The sequence below is a fragment of the Vanessa atalanta genome, chromosome Z (genome assembly GCF_905147765.1).
Source record: "Vanessa atalanta chromosome Z, ilVanAtal1.2, whole genome shotgun sequence".
In the NCBI taxonomy this organism is placed as follows: domain Eukaryota; kingdom Metazoa; phylum Arthropoda; class Insecta; order Lepidoptera; family Nymphalidae; genus Vanessa; species Vanessa atalanta.
The window spans coordinates 5,368,293-5,383,364 of record NC_061902.1 but is presented as its reverse complement, the minus strand read 5'-3'; the positions used below and the strand labels follow the sequence as shown (position 1 = coordinate 5,383,364).

The window sequence follows — 15,072 nt, the reverse complement described above, 5'->3', positions numbered from 1 at the left end:
AGATCTCGTATATTTAATAAACATGCATTGAAGAGGTAGGGGGAAGCTGCTCGTTGCTTCAAATCCGCGCCGCGAAAGTTATCGCTTCGCCCATTGCACCGCCCGCACCGTTCGCGCCACCAGTCCCGTGGAGAGGCGGTTAAAATTACAATAATAAATCAGTTACGATCATTATATTTAGAAGTAAAACAATATTATATCAAATACCTTTATTAAACGAACATGTCAAAACAGATTATCTTAAGCATAATATGGGATACAGTAAAATATTTATCAATAACTATTTTTACAAAAATATAACAAATTAATATCCTTTGTAACCGCAGTCGACTCAATCCACTTACATTAAAAATCACAATCGTTACAAAATAATGGTAAAAATAAAACAAGGAAAACTGCGGACTAAATGACGTTTTAATGACGATTTTAGTGTTCGCCCAGTGGTCGAAATTTCACTTTAGTTATATTATTATTGAAAATTATATGCATTTGCATTGTCGAACATTATTTTCCTCCTTACTTCAACTGTTTTTTTAGATTAATCTTTTTCAAATTGAGTAGGAAAAGGTACCTTGTCTTGTCTGCCTATTACTGTATAAATAATAAATAAATAAGGCATGTACGGTACTTCTTGGTCGTCTCCTAAATATTGAATGTATAATCGTTAGGCGTAAATTGTATAAAAACTATAATTATTAAATATTAATTTAAATATAAATCGTGTATTAAGTATTTATGTATTATATATTTCTTTGAAGTTACATTATATTTAAATTATTCAAGCAATTACAGATATTATTCGAGTTAGATTTTCAAAAGCAATGCATTTTTAATTAAAAGTCTTATTTTACTCTGTAGTTATTGTCTAATGTTAAATATATATATATATATGTATTTATTATGAATGAATGCTCTTATTTTTTAGTTCATAATAAATCGTGACCAATATTATAATGAAAATTTCGACTATGAATATCAGTACTTGTACTTAAAAGTATTCAACATTAGAAACAACTGATACGTTATTATAATATTTATTTTTATTAAAACGTGTACTTGATTAAATGTATTTAAAAATCCATTAGATTGAAAATGATAAAGTTTCGTTTTCAATGAGTATTGGTTTTTAAGTGAGGCTAGTGAGAGGCAAAGGGCGAAACAATTTGTTTTCCAAACTACATTTAATTATTTGTGTTACAAAAATTGAAAAGAGATCTTAAGTATTGTGTCTCACTGGTTCTCCAAAACTTAACCATACTTGCTAACAATAAATAAAATTTTCGAATGTAATTTCGTCTTTTATTTCACCCTCGATAAATTAACATTATATTTTCGTTTAGCGAATACATTTTTTAAATCGTTACCTTGGCGTCGAGACCGCATACGATACTATTTTGAAAATGAATTATTTTTTACGTGTTATTTCATTCGAAAGAATTTAACTCCATTTTATTTTTACACAATATGTTTTAAATTCTAAATATTTTTACTTTCGACGATAATTAAGACTAATTAAAATAGGACAGCGCCTCCAATCGCCCCTGTGGGATAAAAGTGCGACATCAGGAGATGGAGACAATCTTGTAGTATACTTTTAAAATAGACCACGTTACATAATTTTATAATAAAATGATTTAGTTATAAATAAAATGCTTCAAAATTAATAAAAAAATAGTCATCGATGTGGTTTATCACCTTCACGACTATAAATAAAAAGTTAAAAAATACAGGTACTATTAATATTATAGGTATTTATTATGAAAATAAAAACAAACCCACTTTTCCCTCTTGAGCCGACTTGAGTCTTCGCAATTCGATGCAACCGGTGCGGCGTCAAAGCTCAAAGCAAAACTTAAGAAAAACTGAATACTATACAGCAATCATAATCTAGCATAAATATTAATATACCTCATACAATTTCCAACTCTTTTTACATCTTTGGTTAAATACCTAGTAAGGGTTGGTGATCACTTTGAACACATACGTTTGGAATAATTAAAAAACTTTTAATCGAATTTCAAGCTACGTCTAACTTCAGGTCTAAACGCACTTTAGATTCTATCGTTACTAATGGAATAACATTTAATTTTCAACTTATTCGATTCTAAAATATTGTTCATTCCATTTAAACTTATTTTAAAAACGTCTTTTTAGTATAGTAGCTATGAATTCACTATTGTAACAATAATCCTTCTTCTAAAGGTATTTCGTAAATGCTACATAATGCACTGTTTATAAAGTTATTGCTGTATCCATGCACTGTGGTTTTGCAACTAAAGTGCGCTTAGGCTGGTAATTTTCGTAAAACATTGGTAACCATTCTGGCTGTTCAGGTAAAAGTTTCATGTTAAAATAATGGGAGGTAACATTTTGGCAGTTGAATTAGCGTTTAAGTTGATAATCAGTTATTAAAGGTACCTAAAACGACTAGGTGACGTTTTTGACGAGTCAACAGTCTAAAACTGTCCTTTTGCCTTCATTTTAAAAAATTCATATTGGTTACCCAGTTTTAGGAAAAGAATCTTGTACAATCAATATAGCACTGATTTATTAATAGTTCATAGATCACTACCTTAAAGCCTAATCTTCAAATTTTTCTTTACAATTAAACACTACGAAGCAGTTGAATTTCTGCCTATCAACGAACTGCGACCCCATTAATAGTGACCACTGCACTGGGTCCGGTCGGCTCAGGTTCGTACGCGGAATCTGTGTCACTTCGTCTTCCGTACGCTGCATTTTCTGCAAGACTCTCACTGTATGGGGAATCATAAAGGTTGTCAGTCACGTGATCGTAAATATGTCTTCCGTTTGTGTCGTGAAGTGTAGCGTAGCTCATAACAGCTGCATTTTGATCTTCTTTTCGCTCAGCGCCTTCGATGTTTTCTGTGTTCTTGACTGGTGTCGCCTTACGGCTATAAATAAAGTTGACGTTAGACATTAATAAAAATGTAATGAAATTGCTACCATAGCGTACAGTTTTCTGTCGCTTTAAAATATTTTAAAAATCAGGATACAAGTAAGCAAGTAAAGTACGATACGTTATAAAGTATGATAGTAAAGATATGTATGCATATTTTACATCCTGTACTGTACTTTTCGATCTTAGAAAGTTTTTAACTGGTAGGTCTAACGGGAAAAAAATTTGGAGATGAATTCTTATGGAATGTAGGCGAGCACACCAAGTTAGAAATACGAAAATCAGTATTCAGACATCTGTTCATCAGTAAAACTAACATTACAGCGGTTACCAATGGCATATCACATCGGATGCACGGTGGACAAATATACTAATATATGACATTTTATAATATTTTTAAATCTAATTTAATCTATAATGAAGATGAAGAAATTAACTTACAGTCTCAGATAGATAACTCCTAGCAACATCAATAAAAATAGAACTACACCACAGCCGACGCCGACGCTCAATGGCAAGGCACCACTTTCTGCTGCTTCATTAGTTGTCAGTTCGCATCTAGGATCTTCACCAGACCATTTCCCGTCATCTAAACATTTGCGCAGGAAAGGTCCAACGCGCTGGTACTGCGGCAAACAGTGATATTCGATTGAACTTCCAAATAGAGTCGAAGTGTTCGATATGATAATACGTCCGTTTTCGATAGTTCCTGGTGATTTACAATCTATAGCTGTAAACAAAATGGAAATTTATTTAATAATATTGTATATTAGGTATGAACAAAGTTAATGTAAAATTTGGGTTAATTATTTTAATTTCCACTTACGTATGCATACTGGTGGAGTTCCGTTCCATTGTCCTTTGGGCAGACAGGTTCTTGTCTGATTACCTTTGATGCTATAACCTCTTTCGCATCTATAGTGCGCTTCTCCGCCTATGCTGAGAGTGGACGTGACAACGAGTAAGCCAGTATTACCCTTGATCTGAATTGATGGATCCGTGCAAGTTATTTCTGTAAAGATTATATTTTTGTTACTACATATTTTTTATTTATTAGTTAAAGACAATGCCGACTCAAGATGTCATAGACTTTTAGTTATTTCTCATTTATTATTTTAACCCATGTTGATTCTACGTGCTAAATTTTAACAAAAAAAAAAATACTATTGTTTTGTTACTTTATATTTTATTTACAATATTATTAAGGTATCGATTCCAAATACAAAATATATATATATATATAACCATCGGCTACCATCTGTCTTGCTCCTCAGAAACTTTAAATGCTTTATTAGATGATTTTTTTATGACATCAGATCAAAAAATGACCTAAAATTATAAAAACTTAATATAAACGATTTTACCTTTACACACTGGCGCTTCCGAGCTCCATGTGCCATTGTCCTGGCACAATCTTCGTGATACACCATCGAGCTGCCAGTGTTCATCACATTCATAAAGTGCAGCAGCTCCATAATAAGTTGCGTTCGTCGCAAGTGTGACTTTTCCATTCTGAATGCGCCCAGGGTTTCCACAATCAACATCTAAAAGTTTCACCAAAATTTTTAATAAGGGATAATATCACGCATAAAATAATTTAATCGATTACTAATATACTCGATACTAATAAACACTAATATAATAGAATGACTGACTCGTTCGTCTAGAATAGCCCGGTTTAAACAGTAGGATCAATATCCTTCTACTTTAAAAATGTTTACAATTAATAATAAAGTAATAGTTTGATTAAACATTTGATTGCACTAATCCTTACTCATTCTAAATGTGTACGTCACATATGTCTAATGTCACTATGATATATGAAAAAAGCAACATACATTGACATCTTGGTGTAACTCCACTCCACTGTCCTGTATCCTCGCATGTGGAGAGGCTCTCGCCCACCACCTTATACCCACGCTCGCAGCGATACTTGACGAGCGCTCCAATGCGATACGTATTGCCGTTATTTGTGCTCCCTGATGTGCGGATTAGCGTCCGTCCGTGCATTCGATCGTTGCCGGTCACTGATACTATACTATTCTCGGCAACTATTGGCTCGGTACATCTTATTTCTGTTAAAAAATAATATTTTACTGACTTGCTTTATATAAAGATAATGAAACTATTCCGTATATATATATTTTACAGTCTTGCCAATGGTCAATATTTATATTACAATTAATTATAAAAAGTGTCAAAAATGTTGATTATATTTTTAAATTACATCATTGCGTAAGTTTTAGTTACAGGATAGTTGGTACCTTCACATCTTGGAGAAGAGTCACTCCATTGATGGTCCTCTGTACACACTCTTCTGACTGCACCCACAAGCCTGTAGTTAGTCGTACAAGCGTACTGTATGACGCTACCCAAATGTGTAGTTCCGTTAAGCAATTCTGATAAGCCGTAAGGAAGAGGTGGTAATTTGCCACAATCCACGTCTAGAAAATCAGATAAATAAAATAAAAAAGAAATATATAATTTACATATTCAAAGGACTAAAAAAAAAAAACAAATACAATAAATTTTGAGATATTTTACGTACAGTCACACTTTGGTGATTCACCGGACCATTCACCATCAGGCTGGCACGTTAGATTCGGCTCGCCGACAAGCTTATGTCCCTTCTCGCAATGGAAATCGATCGTAGAATGTACGTTGTAATCATACGCCTCCATATAACCTCCGGCAGGCACTTCTGGATCCGGGCAGGAAATTACTGAAATGAAAATATTATATAGACCAAACGATTGAACATTTCGCATCAACATGATGTAATATAATTTTATTGTACGTATATTTATTATTGTTATTATATATACTGACTTTTCGAATCGATTGTATTATAAACTTATTAAAGAATATGACATTGATACTAACATTCGCAAGAAGGTATATCGTGTGACCATTTTCCATCTCGGTTGCATGTTAACACCTCAGCTCCAGCAAGCCAGTAGTCAGATTCACAGTTGAACTGAGCGACTGATCCGTAAGTTGTGGTTCCGTTGAGCAAAACAAACGAGCCTTTATGAACTTGAGCCGGTGTCCCACAGTCCACATACTTGCACGAAGGTGGAGTACCAGACCAGACTCCGCCGAGATTGCAGGTCACACTCTGCAAATTTTCTAAGTCGTTATCACGTCATTTAGGCATTATACATACATTCAAGTGAAAAAAATAGACTAAAACTGGATTTGAACCCGATTGTTTTATTTAATTCAATGAGTCATAGATTATTTTTTATGGAATTTTTGTTTCCTACCGGTTGTCCAAAGAGAATGAAGCCATTTTGGCACATGTATGTCGCTAATGAGCCCGCTTTGTGCCCGCTGACGCTCACGGTAGCCCCGGTTACCGGCGGTGGTTCCGGACACCAATCAAACAGGCACTTTGGTGCTTCACCATCCCAGATACCTTCATCGCCGCAGTGTCTTTCTTCATTTCCAACAAGTGTGTAGTTTTCTTTACAAGAATAAACAGCTCGAGCACCGTGAGTGGTGCGACCATCTACTAAGCTGACGTCACCATCTTGTATAGGCGTTAAACCACCACAGTTCACATCTATTGTAGAAATATTTAGCATTATTAAAATTTGTATACAAAATATAATCATTAGATTCAATGTAATTACAACAAAACTCAATCCACTTTTATAGCCCTTACGTAAAACATGGTGACTGAAGAGAGATATTAAACAGGTACTTACATTTACAACTAGGTGCAGCTCCTGACCAAAAACCGTCTTTCTTGCACTTTCTTGTCTTGTCTCCGATAAGCATGTGACCATCAGGGCACTTGTAAGCTATCGAAGATTCTACTTGATAATTGTTGCCTTCGATCGTCGTATTCAGAAGTTTATCAGGACTCCCACAGGAAGGCGGTACTGTAAATAAAACATTTCAATCGCGTTATTACAAAAACAGTGTTATTTTTAATATACATCTTTTTTCTTATCGCTATTTGCACACCTATAGATTGATATACAAGATATATTGCAGTATTATGTAATCGCCAGACGCAACAACAATACATTCTAACGATAATATTTAAAATAGTGTTCTTCGCTTTGCTTTTTACGCAAAAACATAAATATACATTTTATTTTGTTTATTTAACTTACATACATGAACACAAATAGCTGCTTTTATACTAATTACAAAAATTAAACAATCACAGTGCATGCATCATTCTATTTTAATTACACAGTACTATATTAATTAACAAGGAGATTAAGTTTTGACATGATATACACATTCACATGGTTTTAAAATTAAATATTAAGCTTGTCATTATATCGAGTAAAATATATAAAGCAAATGAATAATAATACTTTCAGAGGGCATCGCGTGACATCGCAATTCGCACGAGCGGTAAATAAAACAGATATGTACCTATGAATGACACTCACGGTACTGGCAGATCCAGTGCAGGTAGTCGAGGTTGCAACCCACGTCGTTCCACAGCCAGGCGCGTCCACCGTCCAGCACCACGCAGTTCTGTTCCCCGTTATAGTTGTTTGGTTGATCCTTCCCCCATGTCGGTTTCGAGACCATTTCACCTAAAATTTTATTATTAACATTAATCTTTTTGTCTTTTACAATAATTATTAATATATGCAGTTAACCGGAGTGCATTATTGTGTTTGTAAAAATAAGACAAAGTAAGGCGCACTCTTCTTTAAGGAAAGAGTTTAGAGCTTAATCCACTAAGCTGCTCCAATGTGGGTTGATCGTACACACGTGGCGGATTTTCATGTGAGTTTTCTCATATTGTTTTCCTTTAAAGCCGAGCACGAAATGGATAAATAAGCGCATGAAAATTCAGTGTTGCTTGCCGGGTTGAATGACCTTATCATCGGCAAAGATGAACAAGCATTGGACCAAAACCTTGAAGGAAATCATTTTAGTTTATCTGTGGAAATAATATTCTAAAGTAGATATATTAATGTGTTTATGTACAGTATCCTTCTGTTCAATATGAGGATTTGTTTTGTAAGTTTTGTTGAACGCTGAGAAGGTTAAAGTTATGTTATTACACGTGACTTACCGTCGACCCATTTCCAAGTTCGAGAGGTAAGTCCAGGTTCCTTTTGTGCACCGATCCACACAAGTTGTGTTTTTAACTGAGTCTTACGTCTTTCTAATTCCTGAATAAGATAACTGGATGTCGCTCCCTGGTTAAAACAATCCAACGTTAAAGACAGAGATTCGTTTACATAACAATATTACATTAGCAGCCTGTAAATTTCCCACTGCTGGGCTAAGGCGTCCTCTCCCTTTGAGGAGAAGGTTTGGAGCATCACGATGTTTACCTTCACCGCTGAGTACGAGATGAATTATAAACACAAATTAAGCGCATGGTGTTTGCCTGGGTTTGAACCCGAAATCATCTCGGCTCACATAACAATATTATATTATATTCTAATAAAATCAGTAAAACAATTTTTAACTTGATAGAACAGATTACACAGGCAGTATGTACAAAACCAAAGCCAAATAAATACATATCTACTAATAATGATTTATTGTGATACTACTCGGAAGCTCAGATCATAATACAATAGGCAGATGGAGCGCGCGGAATATTATGAACACACATTCCCGGTAGTGCAAAGCGACGCGTCTTTTGTTAAAACGACAAAATTGTTGTCAATTTAATCATAAATTATTAATAACTAATGACATTTTTAGAATTATGTTTTGCGCAACGGATGACAAGAATATTGTAAGCGAGGCTTTAAAATTGTTGCGCGTAAAGTATGTTGTGGTTAAGCTTAGAAACTTTACCAAACGCGCATTAAGTAACGTGGCGACGAGGCGTGAGGAACTATGTTCCTTTCCGAAATTGCAAAGAAAAATATATCATACTATTAAAAAAAAGAAGAACAATTTGTCGTAATTAGCTTACATTTCACATAGGTCCGATGTACGGTACCCACCATAACGTACTAGTAGTAATAGGAATGTGAATATTAGGAAAAATAATTTCGTGGGTTTCTGGTAAAATTTTTGGAAATGGATCAATTTTGAAAAAATATTATTTTAAAATAACCTTTGTAGGTACCTGGAAATATGAGCTTTTGAATATTTTCACTTAACCCATTAAATTAGTGTACATTAATTTTATTTATAGATTTAAATAAAAAAAATGTCACGTGTGTGTAACGTGTAATTAATTAACTTTGGTTTAATAAGTAGACTGTCATATAATTAAAGTAATTATATTCGCTGCAATTTTGCATATCTCATTACTAAGTATCAAATTAACATATTTACCTGAAATCCGTGTATAAGGTCGCCGCCGTGTGCCTTGCATTGTTTCCTTGCTTCTTCAAAGGATGCACCTTTCGCCACATTAAATTCGTAACAGTTTCTAGAAAAAGCAGCCAACTCTATGTCTGCCGAAGCACCGACGGGTGCACATCGATCGTTTGAGAATTCTACAGTAACATAAAAATAAAATATTCAAGTCTTTAATTTTTGAATTTTAACTATAGTTAAAATTCAAAAAAATAATTATTTGGTGGAAAAAAATATTACTTATATATATAGAAGTAATATTTTTTCCACCAAATAAACCGATGTATAGCGAAATGCGGATACCACACATGTAATCTGTTAATTATATATAATAATTAAATTTTTATAAGAAGTTCAAAGTAAATTTAACAAAGTATTCAACTATGTAGTTTTAAGCATATCGATTATCAGAAATATTAAACTGTTCTCGAAGAATCAGATAATTAGTCTAAAATCTACGCGACTCAATAATTTATATTCATATTTATATGGATTATATTTCGATAACACATAGTAAAAAGTATCAAAAATGTTAGAGATTATTTTAATAAAATTATTATTCTTAACTATAATATGCTATAAGCATTAAGCATCTCTATACAAGATATTTAAAATATATAATTTTTCAAAAGTATGTATCCAAAGAAAATATTACAATTAAATGCAATTCATTAACCCCCATTTTCGCAGCTTGGTATTTTTAAATGTATATTTTTGTTAATAAGTTGCTGATAATACATTGTACCATATTAAGTAATTGTATTGACCTTCCGTTGTAAAGACCTCGACTTCGCATAATGATAGAGAGCCTTCGACTCCGACGAGTTGCAGGAACACATGTTGTCCGATGAGAGGTCGAGCGCAAGTGAATGTCTTCGTTACTCCTTCATCTGAACAAGTCATAAATTTATATAAATATTAAATAATCATTTATTAAACTACTCGTATAAAATATGTTCGTTGTTTTTTCCATTGGTATGATTATATTTATTTGATTAATAATTCCTGTTAGAGCTTTCTGAGAGCGTACCCGCTCATCACATGCTCTACAGTCAAACAGGAATACTTAGTATTTTTGTGTTCCGGTTGTAAGGCTGAGTGAGCCAGTGCAGGCATAAGGCATATAATATCAGTATTACCAAGTTTGGTGGCGCATTTGCGAACTATATTTTATCATATATTTTCTACCCACGCTATCTATTGAGGGAAACTATATTTACAGTTAAATATTTTTTCAATTAATTTATAATATTCTAGAAGTTTTTACAATGTCTAATCTGCTTTCTTTGCTTCTTAAGAAGATAAATTCTTTACTTGACAAATAAGTAAGTTGTATTATTATTGACTGAGAATTGGTTGAACGAACTAAAAAAAAACGAATGTTGATTATTAATGCAGACCTCAGCTGTCTGGGCTATCGAAACCTCTGGAAATAGAAACACCAGTCCAATCTATTTCAAGAAATCGATTTTGAGCGCCATTTTATGTTTTAGCTTTAAGTTCTAAACGTACACAATAGCAAAATAAATTAAATGATGATTTAAGTAATAATAATAATTGTCAGAAAGTAATGGAACAGTAAGAAGAAAAAAATTAAAAAAAAAGAGGGAACTTGCACACTTATTACATAATCATATTACATACACGTTAAAATTATGTTGGCACTAACTCTATATAAAGTTCGTAGTTAACAATTTCAGCGCAACACACCAGTTTTGAATTAGAGTTTAATGAAAAATCGTCGAGCGAATCGAAACATACACGTGCCGGGCTACGGCAGCGTTTCGGAAAAAAAAAACAACTGAAAGTTGTTTGTCAATATACTTGGATCAGAATTCAATGGGTATCGAATGTAGCGCCGACGGGTTGATAGTATAATAATTGTTATTGGAACACATCGACAGATTTAGTTTTACAATTTAAATATATATTCATGCGCATGTCAACGTATTCAAACTTTATCAAATATCGTAGCTCTGTATTGTGTACATTTCGTTAAATAAAAATATTTTTCTTTTTTGTACGTATCTATTTTAATAAACATTACTTTCTCTACGTAATTTTTAAATGGTGGATATCATAAAAATATTCTTCATAAAATTTACGTGTAAAAGTAAATAGATTTATGAATTTTCTCTCTCCGAGAGACGGATTAAAAAAAGAGTTATGAAACTGTTTTTTAACTGGTGGGACATTGTGTTAGCCTGTCTGGCTCCGTTCACGTTCCGTTCATCCGCCACTCCAGTTATTTTACCGCCAGACACCGATATTTTGTATTTTCGCTTTAAGCTAGTTTCGTGCAGAATATTACTATAAACTGTACATATATCTTATTTTTCATAAGTACTCATCATTATCATCTTGCCTTTATACCAATTTTACTTGGGGTCGGCGCAGCATGTCTTCCTCTTGCATATTTCTCTGTCGGACGTCATCTCACAAGTAACATTCTTTCTAACCATATTGTCTTTCACACAATCCATCCATCGTTTCTTTGGTCGTCCCCTACCCCTATATCTATCCAAATACATTCTCAAATCCTTTCTTACAACATGGTCCTCATTCCTCCGCATAGCATGCCCATACCAATACAGACGGTTTCCAGATAGCTTCTCAGGTTTTTCATAAGTACTATCAACAATAATGTTGCTTATATGAGATACTCCATTTTCTCGTCTACCGTCCTAGTTTATTTGTTAAAAAGGAACAGTGAGCCACTGTAATTATAGAGGTAAATAACAAATTTGATATTCGCTGATGACGTATCGATAATGTAAGAAATAAATTACACATAAGTAAATATTTGAGGGCAGAAGTGACTGACTACTTAACGTCAGGCTCTGCCAGCCTGCATTCCATTGCAGCCTGCAAAAACCCTTCAGTTGTACAAAAAAATGTTATCATTACTAGATTATAACAAGTTATATTTATTTGACATATAATTTTACAATTCTTTTAAGTTTTCAATCCTTGTTATGGAATGTGTATAAAATGTTTGCGTTTATAATTTAAAAACGCCAACGTTGTTGTGTACATTTATCGTTAAAACACGTTATTCAAATACTGTTACCGATCCTATCGGCTTTTTTATCAGTGACAGTTTTAAAAGGAAATGATATTTTAGTTAGAACTTCAATATAAATTTTTCGCGCGTGTCGAATAGGAGTTTATTTAATTTTTAAAAAGTTTTTACATTTTACTGGAAATCATATAAAATGTTAAATCTTTTTGAACTTCTAGAGTTATTTTATTGATAGAATATATTATTATATGAAATGTCGCTGTTATAGTGAATCAATCGTATTATATAGTAATGTAGTTACAAAAGAAAAGGAAAAGTTCTTTGTAGCTTGATGAACTCGTTATTAATTGTAAGTAACAGTCAATTGCTGTCAACAGCTTGGCCGCGTTGTTTAGAAAGTGCCAGTTGATCTTTGACTTCGCAGAAAATATCCGTTCAAAGTAAGTTATCAAAGAAACTCTTGGTGGACTATGGTGATAAGTACATGAAACTACAAACTGAGTTGTTCGTAAGAATTGTAAGTCGAATTGTAAGGCGTGGGAAAAAAAAATTTTTCATATCATTGTTGTATTGTTGTAAAAAGTTCGTTTTGTGTTAGCCTGTATAATATGTAATCCAGCGTTATAACGTGCTAGACACAAAACAATTATGTTTACGACGTTGTAAAAATCATTTGTAACGCAACTGACCAGACCTAGCGCATCTATACGGACACGCTCTACGCATATACACTGGATGTAAATACACCTTTACAACTGCGTATAGCATGTAGGTTTTTGTTTGCGTTATTTAGTACGTAACGAGTTTGAGGCGTTACTTACCAATAAAATGTGCATCAACCTTAAACATTAAACAAAAAAAAAACAATTTGTAATCAAGACTGAATAAAATCCTTCACGAAATTAATATCGAAACTAGGTCGATTAATTGCAAAACATTTATTTCCTAGTGCAGGTCATTAGCAAAATAGAACAATAAGTATGTGAGTGAGGATGTTACGATCCATTATATTATATTTTATAGTCTGAACATTTAATTGTCTGTTTTGACGAAAAGTTCTCAAGAGTACTTGGACTAATTAACTACAATGTGGAACGCATCGAGTATTCAATTACGTAAAGCTATTAAGTTTGTTTATTATTATATAACTGGTGCGTGTGCGCTCCAATACACATCGTTCAACATTCACAACGCGACAAGAAAATACCCACCTCACCAAATCGCATTCTTGAATAAATTATAATGGCGAACATATATAAAAGTGTTCATTTAAAACAATATATCTAAGATGAAATTAGTTCTCATATGAACAATATTACCCCCGTCCTGATTATATCTGACGTCTCAATACTACTTGAGATTAAACTAATATAAAAAAATTCTATTTTTTTTAAATTTATTTAAATAAATAAAAAAAATAGATTATAGTATTTCAACGTGTTTTTTCATAATGAACAATGAATAATAGATCTAATAACAATCAATTTATATTTAATTATAGAGTACAGGACAATATCGAAACCCACTAGGTTTAAATGACTATATCGGATTGTTCGCACTGTACGTTGCTCCGGTCATAGTAAAAAAGAAACATCGAAATGACAATTGTATAAATGTAACATTATTATAATACGTCTCACATATAATTACGTCGCTTTAGCCGACAGCGATTCCCATGCCGCGAGCGAGAGCCTGTGAACATCTGCGACACGATTTCCACTTTCTTCGGATTGATTGATGTAAACGACAGAGATTTCGTATAATAAAGTGCGAATCAACAGAATTTTTTTTTGGTATTTAGATATCATCGATATAATTTTTGTTTAATTATAATTATTGCCAGTAATATTAGTAATCATCTTCGGTATTAAATTGCTATGATTGTTGATAAAGAGTGCTTATAAAGTGCTAATAAAATATAATAATACTTATACCTATGTACACTTATGTTCTGATGTTTTATTTTGCTTTATTTGCCCAACTAATATATTGCTAGCGTGTTCCTAACCTATTTTTACTTTTTTTTTTGCATCAAAGATTTTAATTGGGTAGCGCCGCTATTCTGTTCGTGGATTTGCAAATATTTGTGGCAATTGAGTTTTGCTTTTATTATGTATACTAGTATACAAATGCTTGTAAAATATTTTTATGTACTTCTGTTACTATTGAACATTTTTTTTTATTGGGATTTTTAAAATTGAAATAAAAAAAATAATCAAGATATACAGATTATACTAAATTATTCATTTCATTTTACTTTTTATATCTAAACCCTACGACATGTTAAGACGAAGCGAAGACTAGTATTCTATAACAAGTTTATTAGGCATTTTGCACTTTGAATTAATTATTTTATTTATTAGAAAATTTAAATAAAATTGTATAAAAATTAGTCATTTCTTTAACAAAAATTGCGGAACCTAGATTACCTAATTAACGTATAGTGTGTCATCTCAAACATAAACACAGTAATGTGAATAAAAAGCATACAGCAAGTCAATTAACATAGATGACATTTATTTCTAAAAAGTAATGAATAAAATCTCGTGCGAACTAAAAATCCAGAGGGACCAATAGTAAAATAGCTTTTCCTTTTAGCAATTTACTCTAGAATTATTTATAGCGAACTGACTCCTAAAAAAAGGATATTGATTATGATTGGTTTTACTAACTATATATTTTTAAATGACGATATTATTTTTTACTCTGAATGTCAACACTTGTGAGTTTTCTCAACATAAGGAAATCTAAGGAAAATATACGCTCATCAGAAATAAAACATACCATCGTATACATATTTCTTTCTTTCTTGTCTTTGTGACATAGA

The 15,072-nt window shown here is 32.6% G+C and overlaps 1 protein-coding gene across 1 annotated transcript in view; it reads right to left on the bottom strand.

Annotated features, from left to right (window-relative positions):
• Nucleotides 1–912: 912 nt before the first annotated feature.
• LOC125076097 (sushi, von Willebrand factor type A, EGF and pentraxin domain-containing protein 1) overlaps nt 913–15,072 on the bottom strand; it is a 56,037-nt gene continuing 41,877 nt past the window's right edge. Inside the window, exons 5-18 of the mRNA XM_047688049.1 lie at nt 9,991–10,113; nt 9,200–9,363; nt 7,971–8,097; nt 7,333–7,482; nt 6,631–6,807; nt 6,187–6,485; nt 5,804–6,038; nt 5,469–5,642; nt 5,185–5,364; nt 4,759–4,995; nt 4,285–4,464; nt 3,747–3,932; nt 3,362–3,650; nt 913–2,915 (exon numbers count right to left, since the gene is read on the bottom strand). Of these exons, the coding sequence (XP_047544005.1) occupies nt 2,639–2,915; nt 3,362–3,650; nt 3,747–3,932; nt 4,285–4,464; nt 4,759–4,995; nt 5,185–5,364; nt 5,469–5,642; nt 5,804–6,038; nt 6,187–6,485; nt 6,631–6,807; nt 7,333–7,482; nt 7,971–8,097; nt 9,200–9,363; nt 9,991–10,113 (2,798 nt within the window). The 3' untranslated portion in view covers nt 913–2,638. The remainder of the gene's footprint in view (nt 2,916–3,361; nt 3,651–3,746; nt 3,933–4,284; nt 4,465–4,758; nt 4,996–5,184; nt 5,365–5,468; nt 5,643–5,803; nt 6,039–6,186; nt 6,486–6,630; nt 6,808–7,332; nt 7,483–7,970; nt 8,098–9,199; nt 9,364–9,990; nt 10,114–15,072) is intronic.